The following is a 17481-nucleotide window of genomic DNA, read 5'->3' on the forward strand; positions in this document are numbered from 1 at the left end:
CCAACTGATCGGTACTAGCATGCGAATGACTCGACCGATGCCTCGGAGATGATGACTAGGTAGAGACTCAAGACAGGCCCTGCCTAGGTATACGATTGCTGACCAAGGTGTCGCCAAAGACTTCTGTCAATAGCAGCTAGCCACGGGCACTTGGGGCTTGATGGCGGGCGAGCAAGGGCCAGAGCTGAACGCAGAAAACGTGCTCTCGATGCAAGCCAATTTGCACGTGGTGTTCAATAGAAGGACGAATCACAGGCGTCCAAGATAACGGTGTCGTTTCTTGGTTTGGCTAGTCGGCATGCGATCATGCACTCAGACTGCTGCCGGAGACTGCCAGGCTGCTAGGCGAGCTCGCACTGTCGCTGCCAAAACGGATTGGTGGGGTTGGTGGCTTGTCCTGATGGATTACTCGGGCCGGTTCAAACCTTGCGCTGGGCCCCAAAAGTCTGGGGTTGAACCAGGGTCGCGGTAACTGGCAGTCAACGCACGCGAGACTCGTCGAGACGAAGCAAACATGTATCACCGATACCCCTTCGTTCGGGTAAGATTGCTCTCGAGTGCCAGTTCCAGCTACAGCATCCTGAGCCTCAATCAGTCCCATCCCGTCCCCGCCACTGTCTAATGTCTACATCCCCTCCTCATAACCTTGGTTTCGCACACCACGATGGGCACCCGCGGGCTTGAGTTGCGTTGTGCGTTGCATATTCTGGGGCTATGTCATCCACGCATTCATTAGGCTGATTGTCTGGCGCTCTGCCGGGGTTCTCGAAAAACCTTCACGCCACCATAGAAATCGTTCGACTTTCCATCGCGCCCCGGAGCTTTATGACTTGGCACCTTAAATGGCGGCCCCCTAGTCAGCCCTACTAGCTTGCAAAAGTACGGAAAAGAAAGCAGATTGAAGGTCAGCCCATCAGCCCCACGAAACGCGGCTAGTTATTTCCTGGTGCCAGCCACTCGGTGCACAAGTACCCATCGGAGCGTATGGTAACCGACTGTCTGGACTTATGTCAGCACCATCAATCGAGCCCAAGCCAAGCTGCGAAGGGTCGTTGCTGCGACCACCGGCTCGTACTGGTGTCTCTCCTGTCATGCTCATATCTTCAAATCGCAGGAAGGTATCGCAACTACAGATCTAGATACTACGTCCGAGATAATCATCACTAATTCAAGAGAGTGCGGGCGGGGCCTGGAGCAAAAGCGTTAGTGGAGTTCATGCGGGTGATGTCCCACTGTCTGCCGCTGTACATACAGTGTAGTATGAAGCGCTGATCTCGCAGGTCTCGGTTGGTTGCGCCGGATCAGCAATCCCAGGGTCTCGTTGTGCTATGGTACGGGGAGCCATCGACGGAACCGCTTTGCGCGAAGCCTTGGCAGGTATCATCCGTCGATGAATAGATGGGTATACTTGCACGTTTACAATAGGAATGGAATAGTACCGTCGGTCTCTAGAGGCTGCTCCGGCGCGCGATCTTGAGTTCGACGGCTTTCTCGCTTCCACGCCTATAGCAACCCAAGCCCCTGGGACTCTAGCACACCAGGAGGACACAACCCGATTGATCAGTCCGCACGGATAAATGCCTTCTGAGAAAGAGCTCCGGCACACGGCTCATCGTAATTGAAACTTGCGATCATCTCGTTTGATTGGCCATCAACATTCTTTTGGAAGATTGCTCTTGTTTCGGTAGCAACGGTCGGTGGCAACGACGGAGCGGATCATCATCACGGGGATAGGACTTGGCAAATGGAATGCAACACGGGCAGCATGTTCCTCACAACATCGCTCGCATACAAAGTAATGTCCGCAGATCCGCACCGAACATCGCCGTGTTCGTATTGCCCTGTTGATACAGGGACCGTGACACTGCTCGGTAGTTGTGTCGAATATCGGACCTCGCTTCCACTTGCAGATAAACGGCCCTTCCGAAACACGTGAACGCACCGGAACCAGTGCTTCAAGTCTCCGCGAGAATATCTAACCGTAATCGACAGCCCTTCATTGGCTATGTGTATATGTAAGAAGATAATGGCTCCGGCTTGGTCTTTACGACATTGCCGCGCCCATTTCCAGATGAACTCGGTGAAAAGCGTCTGAGGCTGTGCGGACAGGAAAGTCTCATCCTTACACAGGAAATGTATCAGTTGGCAGATAGGAAAAGGAGCGTGACCGTTCATCAAGCCTGTGATGATAACCTGAATTCGATAGCAGATGAGCCCAAAAGTACTAGACGCGGGAAAACTCGTAGCCCCTTTTCCAGGTTATGAGCTGGCTACCAATCACGGTATATGGGCTTTCCATGCGCTTTACGTTAGTATCCGAGAATGAACCCTTTTGAACCATTCGGATGTAGGGTCTACTCCCTCACAATATCATGTCCATGGCTTCACGTCAACTATACTTGCTTCATCGACCAGCAGAACAAGAGGGCATACGAAACGCATCGCAATTCTGTCTAGACTAGCAGTCTGTCTATGGAGCCTCCTATGGCTCCTCATGATATAGCTGCCCCCGGCGAACGAAGTCATCGTGAAAGCCCATCTTCATGTGCCTGATCATTCCCGCATCCATAGCCAATTGTTGCTTGATCCCCTATCACAGTGGAAAAGTTCCATCCGCCTGCGAGCTGGTAAACTAGCTATGAACCGGTTACAATAATCCCAAACAAGTCACCACCTAGCTCTGCTCGCGCTTCGAAAGCGCCAAGCCAAAAGGCTTCCTCTCCCTTGAACCTACAGCTCTCTCGCCCACGATTTCAAGTTCGTCATCTGAGATGATGACAGACTCCCGAGGCACGGCGCGAGAGTTTGTTATGGTAATCTCCTCGTCCGAATCTTCAGCGCCGCCCGTCATGAGGAGATTGTTGTAGTTCTCGTCATCAGAGTCCACGTTCTCTGAGATATCAGTCTCCTTCTTAACACTAGGGGGCGTCGAGTCAGACTTGGCTCTATTCTGATATCCGTTTGGGATATCTGACTCATGCTCTTGCTTGATACGGAGATCTTTTGTCTTTATTGGCGCTGAGATTTCTGTCATGTTGACATCCATGTCAGAATTATCTGGTTGCTTTTCAGTCTTTATTCCAGTATCTGATCCGTGTCGCTCGCCTGGATTGCAGCACGCTTCGTCGATCATCATGACATCACGGCTTATGTCTGCTGTAGTTAGTTCATGCGTCTCAAGGTCGCTGCGGGTCCTGTCATCAGGGCTGGGTTCTCGCTTCACTGCAACGACATGGCTAGTTACCGCAGCTGATGTTTCACTGCCCGCGCTCTCGGTATCGGGTTCGCTGTCCTCTACATCATTCTTTGGCTGCTTCTTGAAAATAATTCGTACCCGATTCTTTGCCGCTTTGGGCTCTGCTTTGTCTGTGCTGGGCTCAATTTTGACTTTCTGATAAATATTATCAAAGGAAGAGCGGTCTCCAGGTTCTATTCCCTCGGTGGGAGCACCACCCTCGTCAATGGTACGAGCATAAGTACCAACGGGCGTATTTCGCCAGTCAACGCTATCCTCGGGGTTATGCTCCTCTTTGATCAGCTTTCTTTTCCCTTCCACTTTGGGCTTGGTGTAAGCTGATACAATCCCATCACTGTGGTCATCTTGTATTTGTTCTTCGGCCTTCTCGATCGACATTTGGCCTTGAGTATTCTTAACAGCTTCCTGGATCTTGAATTTCTCTGCCTCGTCGCTGGCTCTCTTGTCTTTAGCATTCACATCCGTTTCTGTAACGGTGACTTGTGAAACAAGTTCTTGCACCTCACGCTTTTTCTTAGCAGAAATTGCACTGAGTGGAATCCAGGGAATAGGCAGCATGGCGAGTTCCTCGGCCCCCAACCGAACTTGCAGCACCCGCTCCAGGGCCAACTCCAAGACGGGCTGCTTATTCAAGTCCTCCAGTGTCCACAAACACCCTGGATTGTCGCGCTTGTAAAATGAGAGTTTCCGCCGGAGCTGATTCTTCTTATGGTCGAAGCGACTTTTTTTCTGAATAAGCGCTTTGAACTCTTCGTGATAGTCCGCGCGGCATTTAGGAGCCAGGAAAGACTGTAAAGACTCGCTATGTGCTTTACTTCGCTGATAGACTCCTCCGGCCATTTCTGTACTGGATTCCGACGCAAAAGAAGATGCCGAAGTGCCTGGATCGCAAAGAGTATCCTCCCAGCCTCTACCGCCGCCTATCTCTCCTTTGACGAGTGATTCACTGCGTTTGGGCAAAGCAGATACAGATGTTGCTTTAGCTTCTTCTGTACTGATTTTTCGCTTTTTATCTGCATGGAATGACGCGTTGTTTGATGTCGCCTGCGTAGCTTGGCTTGCCGATAGGGCAGATATCGAACCCTGAGAGGAATAAGAGGTTTTCGGTGTGCTAGGCTCGGACAAATTTCTCTCATTGATTAGTTTCTGGCCATCTTGACTCTTCCAAGCAGTGGCGATCTCATTATCATATAGGTTTAGTAGTTGAACAAGAATGTGGTTCATGTCACCTTGAGCCCGAACTGCCAGTTCTGGCAATGCCTTCTCGATTTGTCGGCCTAGGGAATGTATTCGTTAGCAAAAAAAAAAAAAAAAAAAAAAAAACCCGTACTACCCTCGATAATCAACTTACTTTCAACGAAACTATGATATGAGTTGTTTACTATTAGGCGGAAGACCTTTACGTCTGAAACCTGGCCTACCCGAATAACTCTGTGTACCGCCTGAGATTGCACCGCTAGACTATGTGCTTGGGACGCAATAATCACTCGGGAGCAATTTTTGTGCAAGTTTGTCCCAGCGAATCCGACCGTGTACATCTGGATGAATATCTGAACCGAATCCTCCTCGTCAGAGTTAAATGACTTAATCAGGTCGTCCCGATCGTTCTGGCTCAGGTCCGAGTGGAGTGTGCGGGCATTGAGTCCAATGAGCTGAAACACAAGTTCGTAGTAGAAAGCCAATATAGGGCTGGCCTCTGTGATCAGGAGCTTCTTGATCTTCTCTTTGGGTGTCCCTGACCCACCGGATCTGCTGTGTTTGCCGGGTTCACGGTCCAAGATATGGTCCTTAATATCGTGCAAAATGTAACGGAGCACTGGTGAATTCCTGACCGCCATTCTCAGAAGGCTTAAGGCTGTGTTAGGCATACGTTCCTTGTATTTTTTCAAGAACGGCGCCAATGTCCTGAAGTCGACGTTGTTCTTTCGCATCTCCGCAATATGTGTCACTTTGGTTCCGTATCCGTGTTGATCGAGAAGCTTATCAAGTCCGTATATATCCATAGATGCTGCGGCGATCTGGAACTTGCGACGAAGGGTCGCCAAACTCTGGGGCTCGCCCACTTCTCCATGCGAATCATCCTCCATCTCTCGATCAATTTCAACATCAGACCACTTTCTCAGGCGCTTGAGATACTTAATCAACAAATCAACATGAGCTGATTGGTACACACGCGTCAATCTGTCGTCCAAATCAATGTATACGGTTGAGTTATCAACATTAGGGAGCAAACCCTTAAGTGACATCGGGCACGTCTTTTCGAAGTCTGTATAGATTGTTGAGCCCGGACCTCGCTTGAGAATGGCCAAAGACTCAAAAGGGTGCAGGTAATTTCGAATCTCCGTGAAATCATGACCGTTTTCGCCTGGATCTTTGCATAGTAGCTTCTCCAAAAGGTCAGGCTTACCAGCTAGGAGGCGGAAGTCGCTGCACTTATCTTCCACTTCAAGGAGCTGAAGGTCTTCGAGGTCAGAAAGTCCCCGGATCCGACTCCATAGGTCTGGTCGTTTGCTTTTGAGATATTGTTCCGGAACTGTCCAAAGTACCCGTGCCAACCCGTCAAGGTCCACGAGGTGGTTCGTGCATGGTGTCGCGGTAACAAGTAGAGTATACGCCCTTTCTAAAAGGTAAACACTCCTCCAGTTCTTTGTTAGACTGTTCTTGATCTTATGTGCTTCATCGACACAGACGACCGAGAAACCACGGTTGTCTTGCGTAAAGGTCGAGTACCGCTCCCCGTCCTCCGTGCGAGTACGGATGGTTCTCGCTGACCATGTATCAATAGGCATAATGAGAACAGTCATTGACGCTCGGGGATTTTCCGTGTTCCACATATATGATAGATGATCAGGCCATTCTCTGAAATCTTCGGCTTCGATATGCGTGACTCTGTCGTCAAGGTTCTTACCCTCGGCGTAGTTTGTTGCCTTAGCTCCGCCAACAACGATCTTCTTAATAACATGGCGAGATGTATTCGAGACAAATTCCTTGGCCCACTGAGCTGCAACGGTAACATTGGGGCAGAGAACCAGCATAGGACGATAGCTTTGCTGGCCGGTGGATTTGTTGTGCTCGACCCTAGAACCATGCGCAGCCATGAGCTCAAGCGCAGCAGTGACGGCGCGAGTCTTGCCTAGGCCCATTGAATCTGCAAGAATACCACCGAAAAGTCTTGGCGCTGATAGTCTTTTTCTCGCATCTTGCTCCTTGACAGTTTCAAATTCCTTGAGTTTTGGGAGCTCACCATGGAACCTCTGTAGTATCCAGACGATAGCCGTGACTTGATTAGGGAGGAATCCGTTGCGACATGTTGTCTCTGGAGCACTTGGCTGTTCTACCTCGTCATCAGAATCGCTAGAGTCTTGGCAATTGACTTCCCCGACGACGGACTCGTCATACGCATCCGCGTGTTCACCGTCGTAATCGCCGTCGTCGGCGTTGTCGCCCATGGAACTACCATCTTCACTTTGCTCTGCTTCATCCTCTTCTCCGCTATCATCATCCACCTCGGGTTCAAGATCTTTAGAATCTCGAACCCTTGGAAATAATGGCGATTGGTATAGAGGCAGCTTATAGCGTCCTGAGGGTTTCGTATTGATCAGTCACCACAAGTTATCACGTAGCACTCGATAATGTATCACTCACCATAGTCACCAATTTTCTCCATTTGTAGGTATATGCAGCAAGCTTCCAAAGGGGGCCCGAGACAGTTCGGCGATCCGGAGAGGAAAGCTTGAGCAGCAGTACCAACAAAGTGTGAGTGCTCAGTGTCCTCATCGGTAATATTCTTTTGGAAGCTGGATTTGGTTGAAGTCGTCGTCTACTAATAATTAGCCTCGATTGACCAACACATAATATGACAGATAAGTACCTCAGCATCAATGTCTTGTTGTGTATCTAGTCCCACGGAGTCGACTACTCCCTTGTGAACTGAGTCGGGGTTTCCAACGACACGATATGTGACGGGCTCAGCCTGATTAAAGTGGCCAATTCCCTTCAGGTCGCAGATCGGGTAATACTTCTCAAACTCTTGGATGAGCCAGCGAGCGGTTTTCTCTCGGCCTTTAAGAGGGTGGTTTTTATTGGACGCATGACCTCCGTAAAATCTTTTCACCTTGTCGTCAGTCTTGTAAGCTGGGTGAGTAAATGGATCGAAGAAACCCAACTTCATTTCGGGTCGTTTTTCCGCATTTCCCTTTAGTGAAGTTTTGATGTGATGTTTCCAGCCTTTGCTCTTCTTCCCGCCATTAGTTGTCTTTCGACTAAACGAGGGGGTCGCGTTGGCGGCTGATGTATTTGCCGAGGCTGGCTGCCCCGACGCGATGGTGCCGACGCTCGACATGTCGAACCACTAGGGGCGAACCTAACCCACCAAGAGATGTGTGTAAATTTAGAATGGTTGAACACAAATGAAGTGACTTTGAGATGAGAGGGCTGCAGAGACTTTAAGCACCTTGGAAGTTGGGGTGAAGTCGAGAGTCCTGATGGGACGAAGAGATGTGACGAAGCGGAAATGTACTTCTCGTCCTCCGATGTGCAGGAAGGTGGGATGACGAGGGAGAAATGGAGCAGGTAAAGATACGAGTTCGTCGTTTTCGGAACCTTGAAGAAGGCAGGAACACGACCAATCCGTGAGGTGAATGCTATCGTCTCGCCTTGCGCACAATGTGAGAGGTGAAATATAAGAGAGTAGGTGCCTGCCTTGGCGAAAGTGCCGACTGTTGTAGGAGGTAACGGTGACGAAGATGAGATTGCCACTTCGGGGTGAAGGCTTTATCTGGGAGGGTTAAGTTTGGGGGTGCGCGGAGATCAGAGGTACCCGATCGCCGTTCAGGAAGGATAGTGATCCGTGGGGACGAGAAGACCTATTCTCAGTGTGTTGAGAAGTTGGATTGGGTAGAGGTCCCACGCGTAGACGAGGAAAGAGGGTGATATGTTGCGACGAAGGGTTGAGTAGGGAACTGAGTTAGGAGAGCGACCGGATGTCAGTGATATTTGACCGTTGGCGCAGGGTGGAATGTATGCGTTAGGACGAAGTCCTCGCCTGGGTGAGTTGAGTAGGAGCGTGTTCAGAAATACCCGAGGGTGGGCGAGGTAGAATACGGTAGGGACTTTGTGAACGGTCAGAATGATGACCAGGAGGAGGTGAGGGTTGGTTTACCTCAGCATCCCCATTTGGGTTGAGATGCGAGGGAAGGCGCAAGTTATAGCCCCGGCGTGGCCGTAGGTCGATTCGGAAGGCTCAACAAATCTCGAAATTAATTTATTGTGGACCAGCCTCGAAGATGTGATCGGTGATGGCTGAAGATTGATGTTGTGCGATCACATGGGCCGTTTCCTCTCGGACGACAGTCCGATGTCAAGTCAAGCACACGATATCGCCCACCTGCCGGTATTTCCCAGCAGGGTGCGAGGAAATATCGAATGGAATACGAAGCAGGATCTTAGAGACCACTCCTTTATCTGAGATAGGTCCCTTTATAATTACCGTGAAGACAAATCACGACACTGAATGCTTTCTGTTACTCGACCAAATTCCAACCTGCGGCATCTGCTTGGCAGTGACTGTGCCAAGCTCAATATTGGTCTATCATACAAGACACCGGTGAAGGCGAAAGATTGAAAATACATTATATCTTAGCTTGGGCAACACGATATGGCAGAGTAGAGGAATACTATCCTAATGCGGGAAGAGACATCCGCAAAGCTATAGCCGCCGACCAATCATCTTTCATGGATCAGAACCCACTTTTTGGCAATCGCAGCATTAAATGGGAAATCGAGATTCAAAACCCGCCGTGCTACTTTCTTACTCCTTATTATTCCGAATTCACATTCGGTGCAGGGGTGCCCTTCATTCTTGTTCCACTCTTCACACCGAAAGAAACAAATTGGAAATCCAGCGGGTACCATGGCACCCGGCGCGGACATTGACCTCGATGCCCCTTTCAAGGAGGACATCATCCTCGAAGTCCGCAGGAGCAGGATGAAGATGATGCCAGGGTTGACGATTCAATCGGGAATCGACAAGACGATTTGTGAAGAGATGGTATCTGTTGATTTCCTGGGAATTGAGGGCGACGAGCACGATCCGACATTTCACGGGGGAAGAGACAAGGCAGTCCATGGATGCAAGAGCGCCCACTTGCCCCCTTTTCATTCACACCGTGGTTGCTAATGCAATTCTCCCAGACTGCTCGTCACATTATCCCCAATGGCAGACCGAGTACCCGGAAGCAGCATCCCGCTTCAAACCGGGCGGATTTGGGGAGAACCTCGTCACGGCGTCGATGAACGAGCGCAATGTGTGCGTCGGAGACATTGTCAGTGAGCCCCTTTCCTGCGTCTTGGCGGCACCGCATCGTCACCATGGGACCCTCCCATCGCCCGCAACTCTTACAATCGGCCATCTGGTCGCATCCTGACCTCTCCTTTCGGCTCCACAATGCCAGACCACAAATCCTGCAGGGCGATGACTCACAATGGCTTCCAGATCTCCGCGGGCGACCCCGACAGCGGCCTTCTCCTGCAGGTCTCCCTGCCGCGGCAGCCGTGCTTCAAGCTGAACCACCGCTTCCATCTCAAGAACTTCGCGCCCAAGACCTACGCCGCTTCGCGGACGGGCTGGTACTACCGCGTGCTGCGGCCGGGGCCCCTCGAGGCGGGCATGAGCATCGCGCTCGTGGAGCGCAAACACCCCAAATGGACCATCGAGCGCCTGCAGGAGTACCTCCACCGGAACCAGACGGACGACGCCATGAACGAGGAGCTGTCGCAGATCGAGGAGCTGGGCCAGGAGGCCCGAGGAGCCTTCGGTAGGTGGACTGCCGGACCTGGTACCAATCGTTCCACCCCAAAGCAATCGCTGACTCCACCCGCTGCGATCCAGTAAAGCGCGTCGCCAAAGCCAAAGCGGCAGCAAACAAGAAGCAGCAGCAGTCGAGTGAGTCCTGGGCCGACTACAAGCTGGTCGAGAAGACGCGGCAGACGGCGCGCATCACGTCGTTCGTGCTGGAGCGGGTAGCGCCAGACCCGGACGCGCCGTCGTACCTGCTGGGGGCGCACGCGCGGCTGCGGCTGCCCGGCGGCCTGGTGCGGTCGTACTCGATCGTGTCCGGGACGCCGAACCGGTTCGAGCTCGGCGTCGCGCTCGAGGACTCCAGCCGCGGCGGGTCGGCGTACCTGCACGGCACTGCCGCGGTGGGCGACGTGCTGCCCGTGGCGGCCTCCATCACGTCGGCGATCGCGCCGGCCGGCAAGGCGAGCGCGCACGTCTTCATCGCGGGCGGCGTGGGCATCACGGCTTTCATGGCGCTGCTGGACAGTGAGTAGAATTGAACTTAGCGTCATTCAACACACCCCCACTGGGTAATCCTACGGATGGGATTAGGAACTCGTTGCTAACACTCGACATCGTACAGTGTACCGCAAGATCCACTGGGACTCGGTAGTGCACTACGCGGTGCGGTCCAAGGACGACGTGCCGTTCGCGGAGCGGCTGGCGGCGCTGACGGGGCCAGCCCCGGCGGCCGCCGACAAGTCCAAGGGCACGGCGGCGACGGAGGATGAAGGAGAAGCGTCGTCGGTGAAGATCGTGTACTACGACAAGGCGCAGGGGCAGCGGCTGGACATCGCGCAGGTGATGAGCTCGCTGCCGTGGAACAGCCAGGTGTATGTGTGCGGGCCGCCAGGGATGATGGCCGAGGCGCAGCGGGCGGCGGGCAGCGCCGGGCTGGGCGAGGACGAGGTGCACTACGAGGCGTTCGCGGCCGACACGGGCGGGGACCCGTTCGAGGTCGTGGTCGCCAACCGGGGCGGCCAGCAGACGCCGGCGCCGGTGCTGCAGGTGGGCGGCGAGGAGACGCTGCTCGAGGCGCTGCGGCGGCACTTTGGCGCCGACGACAGCGCCATCGCGAGCAGCTGTGAGGTGGGCAACTGCGGGACGTGCAAGGTGGTGCTGAAGAGCGGGCGCGTCGACCACCGGGGCACGGCGCTGATGGAGAATGAGAAGAAGGACGGGATGCTGAGTTGTGTCAGTCGGGGGATCGGGAGGATCGCTATAGAGATATGAGTGCACGATTGCCCATAGAGCTGGTTGGCTGGGTGGGGAAACAAATAATTCTTCTATTAAATGATGCCGTGAACGCCGAAACCTGCGGATATCAAGTGAAATGGGAAGACATCGCCGTAATCTCCATCCAGCATTCAAGTCTTGGGCCAACGACACAGGATATCAATGATTCCATGATTCCATGGTCCCCAGTCTGACCCCGAGCGCATCTCCCACAAACCTTCGAGAGAGATATTCTAGGAAAAGGAAACAATGCAACAGTATTCATACAGTCATCTCAGTAGCCACCCGGGCGACGAGGAGTCTTGGCTCTCTCCTCCGACCTCAACACGTCCAGTGGGGTTTGACGTCCCTCATGTTCTCCTTCGACCAGACTTCCCCCGAATACGGATGCGCTGACAAAGCTGGGCCCCGAGATACTGTTGACCAGGCTCGTGGCGCTGTCTACGTGGCCACCATGGACGGGGTTAGAGCGGAGGCTCTTCGTCGGCGAGGAGGAGGACGACAAGTCCGGTTCGTGCATACGTGGAAACGCCTCACAGTCGGGTGGTGAGTGCCTGTGGACGAGGGACCGAGCCTCGTCCCAAGACGGCGGTGCAGCTCTGGCATCCTAAGCCAGATCGCGTCCCGTAGACATGCCAATGGCAGGACCGCCTGGCCCAGATTTGGCCGCATTATTCGAAACCTTGTTCCATGAGAGGTAGGTGTGGTCGCCAAGTTTTCTGCAAGGTTTGATAAGCAATGGGTTCCCAATGGACACCCAATGGGCAGAAGGGGTAGGGGGGAAGTGTACCTTGGTTTGATCAGATGGGTAACGGTGAATACGGCACCAAGGACAATGCACAGGCCGCCCACTACAACGTAGAGGATACCCAGGAACGGGTTCTTGCCTCCCATGGGGCTCGTAGTCGTGATGACGATGGACTTTGTGCCCTGGTATTCGGTAGTCGGGAACTCTGAAGGGGGAATTAGCTTGGGAACCTGTTATGAAGGCGCCAGACGTACCTGAGAGAATTTCAATGTCATAAGTGCCAGCCTCCATGGCATGAGAATCATTTCGCATGTAAAGCTTGGAGAACGTCGGGAGACCAGCAGTTCTCATCCAAACCATAAACTGTTGGTTGTTGTTCAAATCCGGAGGGGGCGAATCGGTACTATATTTGCCGTCCTTGTATTGCTTCTGCCAGTTTGGCGGTGGTAGGATGGTGTCATAATCGGTACCCGCGGGCAAGTTTCCATAGAGAGCGTTGTCGGAATCCCAGGCGATGTTGGAGGAATTCTGCATGACGTAGGTCTCATTGACTTTGGTTTCGGTCAGAGAAGGCTTGTTGGTCAGCACGGGGCTGGCAAACGTGTCATTGAACATCGAGTTAGCAATGAGGCCGCACGGGTAGTAGGCCTTGTCGCCGTCCGATGTCAAGGGCGAGCAACTGGAGTCCTTGACGGCTTGAACCGAGACGGAGTCCCCCTTGAGCTGCTTGTCGTAGAAGGACGACACGTAGCGTCGATGGTTCTGGTAGAAGTTGGTAAGGCGATAGAAGAACAGCACGGGCGGCCCCATGTCCTCAGGCGTGGTGAACGTAAGGATACATTTGGTGATGTTCTCGACGACGTAGCTCCCGTGGTATGTGTGGTTCGTGAGCTCTCTGCGCCAAAGTGCATTGATCGCTGGTTTGTCGGTCTTGAATGACGCCTTGATCAAGTCTGTCGGCATGGGTTGCGAATCCGTTGTGTTAGGTGCGTCGGTGTTGCATGTCGAGTAATCGATCTGGAGTTCTTTGACCTAGAGCGGATGCTGTCAGTACGTCGCCGGTGTTCGACGGGTGGCCGCGGGGGACACGGAGCGAGAGAGCGTACCGTCGCGCTGGCATAGAGCAAGGCCCCGCCGATGGGGGCAAAGATGATGCCGATGACGAAAAAGATGGGGATCACCGTCTTGGGGGTCAAGATGGGTCTGTTCGGAGTATGTCAGGTCGGTGTCTTGCCAGTGATCGAGGGGATGGGTGTACTCACTGCCACGCCTTCAATCGCTGCTGTCGGAACGCAGTATCTGTTCGGGTCGCAACTCGTCAGCGGGGGCCCCCGAGTCCATTGGCACAGGATAGATGGCAGACACAGGCCGAGACGTCGGTGGTCGTTGTCCCGCCCTAGTGTCGTCGTCGCCCGTCACCCGTCACCCGTCACCCGTCACCCGGGGTTTACTCACTCGCAGGCCTCCTGGACTTCTTCTTCTTCTTGTCGACCGGCTTGTTCGGGTCATCGCGCGAATCGATGGAATCGGTGTGCCCGACGCCGGGTGATGGTTCTGCCATGTTGTCGCGATGCGTCGCAGTACCAGAGGTTGGTGATGGTGCAGCGCCGGAATGAGGTTCAGCAGCGTGGTCGTCAGCCAAATAGATGTCCAGTTCCCGTCGACGGCCCCGAGTTCCTTTGACAGCCCTGGGCTTAGGATTGGGGAACGAGCGACGGGCCATGGGCGGCCATGGGCAGGGTCCTGGCCATTCATTGGTCAGCCGGCCGTGGCGGGCGTGTGTCCTGGCACAGCCACATTGGCCCGTGGGGCCCGCAGATCGATCCCATCAGGACGGACATGATTTATTTATGGAAAACCAGGCCCACAGCTGACGCCGGCTGCTGGCTGTATACGGACCCCCAAGGCATGCAACACGCTCTTGGGAATTATATCTACCGGTGAAGTGATGGCACCCAGATGATCGCCGCAGTTCATATGGCGTGTTCGTAAATATCGTCAGGGCCGGTCGTATCATCCCTGTGTTCATGCTACCAACTCTCTACTCTCAGCGTACACAACGCCAGATCGGCTCAGCTTTCGCGGTCGATACTCCGAAGCAGGTGGGCAACAACAGACGGGCCAATGCGTCAGATCTCGTTCACGTGGGAAGAACGAAAAGTCATAGTGGCGATCCAAGCCAGCTCGCGGCTTGTTCCCTAGAATACATTGGTAGCTGCCGCCTCTGTGGGCATCTCATATGTTGGGCGCGCCCAATGGCCAGGCGCTTCCCAAAAATTTAATGTACACTTTTCTTGATGTCGTAAAACTCCAATCATCATCATACTGACGCCATGCCGGGCGAAACGCCGAGTCCGTTGCGTGCATCCAGTCAAATCGCAAGACGGGCATCAGAGACACACTTGGCCTATTGCCCGGGGCCCTGCCCTCCACGGAGCCGTTGCGGAAGGCCGGCCCTGCCAGCTCCAGCAGAGCCAGACCTACAGGGGAGGCAAGTCTCCCATCTACGCCTCAGTTGCCGGGGCCGCTTCCTCGGTCTTGGCTTTCTTAGGATCCTCGCCCTCGACGGCGTCCTCGGCCTTGCGCTTGCCATTCGTCTCGGGACCTGGCGATGGCTCGGCCTTCTTCTCCTTCTTGCGCACGAAGCCAGAAAGATCGGTGGCGCCCTTCTTGGCCTCCTCGATGCGCGCCTGGGCCTGTGCCGGCGACTCGCCCAGGGCTGCACCTAGGATGCCCGTCATCGGGTTCTCCGCCCCGAGCACGCCCTCCACATCCACCGGCGGCTTCTTGAGCTCGATCAACTGGAAGCGGACAGGTCAGTATTTCAGAATGCAGGTATGAAGAAGACTGGGTGAATCGTAGAGACACTCACCCGCTGCTCCATATCTGCAATGATCTCCTTGACCTCGGCAATCTTCTTGCGCGAGACGTCATTCTCCTCAGGGGCGTGAAGCGTGGCCAGAGTGACCTCCTCGTTCTGGAGCTTGAGCTTGGTGCTGGTGATGGCCTTCTCGAGCTCGACGGCGGCCTCATCACGCAGTCCCTGGTCGACCGTCTTGGCGCCTTCTGCCTGTCTCTCCTCGTCGCTTGTTGTGACCGAGGCAAACTCGAGAGCCAGCGACAGCTTGAAGTGCGCCTCGGCTCTGATCTCAGACTCTTCTGGGTACAGTGCCAGCTTGTATTGCAGGGAGGCTCGGGCATCGTGAATGGCAAGGGGGTACCTAGATCGGAATGTGTTAGCACAACTTGGCAACGAGAAAGGAGCTCGGCTTCTATATCCTTACTTCTCATTCTCAAGCGAGATCTCGGCAAGGAGATCGTGGGTATCGGCCAGGCGGTCTTTGATATGTCTGACGGCAGGCGAATCTGCTTGTACCGTCTCCTTGCCCTTGCCTTCGGCGTTCTGCGCCTCTTGCTGCTCCAACGCCTTCTCGAAAAGAACGCGGGAGAGGTCGAGCACTTCGAACGCGACGGCAAGGTCGTCGTCTTCCTCTTCCTCCTCGCCCTCACCCTCGCCCTCGCCGGCCTCTTCGTCGTCCGAGTCCTCAAAGTTCTCGTCGCCCGTGAACTGGAAGAGGGGCTTCTTGGCCTCGGGCACCTCGTCGCCTTCCTGCAGACCGCTTCCGCTGGCATTCTTGGCAACAAGGGCAACCTTCTCCTCGGCGATCTCCTCTGCCTGCGACTTGTCCTGCTCGGAAGCGGCTGGGGCGGCGCTGGACTCGGCGGCCCCCTTCTGGGGTTTGGCGGCGCCGTTTGCCTTGGGCTTCTTCTTCTCGGCGCCGGCTTGGCCGCCGAGCACGTCGCTCTTGCTCTGGCCGACCTTGAACAGGGTGCGGCCGTAGAGGTACAGGATGTCGGCGTTCTCGGGGCTCATCTCGCCGTTGAACTCGGCCTGCATCTCAGCAGCCTGGGCATAGACCTCGGCGGCCTCCTCATAATTCTTCTGGGCGTACAGGGCTGTGGCCTTGGCTGTCAGGTCGGCCAGGGAGACCTTGATTGACTTCTCGCGCTCCTCGTTGTCCATGGGAGGCAGGGACTGCGGAGTGGCAGCGTTGGAGGCGACAGCCGATGGCACTGCCGACAAGACGGGCGTATCGGTAGAGGTGGGGTCGGCCATTGCGATGGCGATGCGATTGATCGTTGGTTGGTCAATGGGGGAGCGGAGAGGTGATGAAGTGCCAGATGAAAAAGATCTGGGCCGATGTAGAAAAGGTGACGTAGGATGATGAGAATGAAGGTGGGACGGGATCAATGGGGTGCTTGGCCAAAAGTATTCCTTGGCCCGGACGCGACTCGAGAAGGTCTGTCAGCACGCTTCGGGGACGGAAGAAGGGCGCGGTGGATGGGCGTGTATTTCAATGCGACAGCATGGATTCGATTGCAGTGGCAGTGGTAGCGGTAGTGGGTGACTTGGGTGACTTGGGTGACGCGACCTGGAGACGACGACGCTCAGCTTAACGGTGCTGCGATCCCACATCGCGCCATAGGCGGCACCACGGGCGCGTCAAAGTCCGGGGTCGTCTGGGAGCTTGGGCCACATGTCCATTTAACACCCGCCGCTTCAACATGAGCTCCCTTCTTATCGTCACGTGCTGTTGGCCAATCAAGGTTGTACGTTACTATGCACGAATGCTTATCATCACCCTGGTCTCTCGACGCAACGTTGGAATCGGCCAGGCTGCCGAGTTTGGAAGCGCTGCTGTACATAGTACCGTAGGTTGCTCCCTACACCTGTGCCCGGAGTTGTCACACGAACGCCAGCGGTGATTTTCAGGTATGGCCAGTTCGAGAGTCACCGTACCGAAGAGCGCAGAGAGAACTCTCGACGAGGTCAGGTCTCGACGAACAGTAAGTTAGGAACATGTCATTTTTGCCTGCTATCGGGTGGCCTTCTAATCGCACAGTTTACAGTAGTAAATAAACGACTGGCACGCCAGATTTACACAAATTTGCTGTAACTGTCCAGCTTGGGCTATGGCTGACAATGGATGCCGTTTGAAGCGACCAACAGTCCTCCGCAAACGGTCGTCGCCGGTTGAAGCGCGTTGTCGGGGTTTGTCAATACATCCGGGAGGCCACTACATAATAGCCGCTATCCTGGACTCGTAGCAGACCTACACACATGTTGAACGAGGCAAATAATAGTTCATTAGTCATTGGCCGCGAAAGTGAAGGACAGTACTATGTAATTCGTACCCGTGGACAGGTAGAGCCTCAATTTGCGACGATGTGGGAACACAAGGATCAGTGCGCGGGAAAAAAAGCTCCTACCACAACATAGTACAAGGCTCGGTTTATTTTCGAGGCGGACTTGCGCAGGGGTTGCGCTGGCGTAGAGACTGTGAACCTTAACATGTGCGCCAAGAGAAGACCCTTACTTGTCGACACCTGTCGGGCAACGAC

General features: G+C 54.3%; 4 protein-coding genes across 4 annotated transcripts; 1 reads left to right on the forward strand and 3 right to left on the reverse strand.

The window, feature by feature from the left end:
* Positions 1-2674: 2674 nt before the first annotated feature.
* Positions 2675-7598, reverse strand: JN550_010834 (uncharacterized protein; the record flags this gene model as incomplete). Its single annotated transcript, XM_049309132.1, has 4 exons — positions 2675-4533; positions 4608-6776; positions 6902-7076; positions 7128-7598. The coding sequence occupies 4 exons, from the start codon at positions 7596-7598 to the stop codon at positions 2675-2677; spliced, it is 4674 nt and encodes a 1557-aa protein (XP_049167224.1).
* Positions 7599-9167: 1569 nt separating this feature from the next.
* JN550_010835 (uncharacterized protein) lies at positions 9168-11880 on the forward strand (the record flags this gene model as incomplete). The annotated part of the gene is made up of 6 exons (XM_049309133.1): positions 9168-9305; positions 9478-9579; positions 9750-10071; positions 10146-10580; positions 10678-11288; positions 11665-11880. 6 exons carry the CDS (start codon positions 9168-9170, stop codon positions 11878-11880), a joined length of 1824 nt encoding a protein of 607 aa, XP_049167225.1.
* A 57-nt stretch (positions 11881-11937) lies between these two features.
* On the reverse strand, positions 11938-13801 carry JN550_010836 (uncharacterized protein; the record flags this gene model as incomplete). Its single annotated transcript, XM_049309134.1, has 6 exons — positions 11938-12049; positions 12121-12283; positions 12333-13110; positions 13185-13281; positions 13341-13377; positions 13534-13801. 6 exons carry the CDS (start codon positions 13799-13801, stop codon positions 11938-11940), a joined length of 1455 nt encoding a protein of 484 aa, XP_049167226.1.
* A 781-nt stretch (positions 13802-14582) lies between these two features.
* JN550_010837 (uncharacterized protein) lies at positions 14583-16195 on the reverse strand (the record flags this gene model as incomplete). The annotated part of the gene is made up of 3 exons (XM_049309135.1): positions 14583-14879; positions 14951-15299; positions 15363-16195. 3 exons carry the CDS (start codon positions 16193-16195, stop codon positions 14583-14585), a joined length of 1479 nt encoding a protein of 492 aa, XP_049167227.1.
* Positions 16196-17481: the final 1286 nt, after the last annotated feature.

This window comes from Neoarthrinium moseri, assembly GCF_022829205.1.
Source record: "Neoarthrinium moseri strain CBS 164.80 chromosome Unknown scaffold59_Wmoseri_CBS_16480, whole genome shotgun sequence".
Taxonomy (NCBI): domain Eukaryota; kingdom Fungi; phylum Ascomycota; class Sordariomycetes; order Amphisphaeriales; family Apiosporaceae; genus Neoarthrinium; species Neoarthrinium moseri.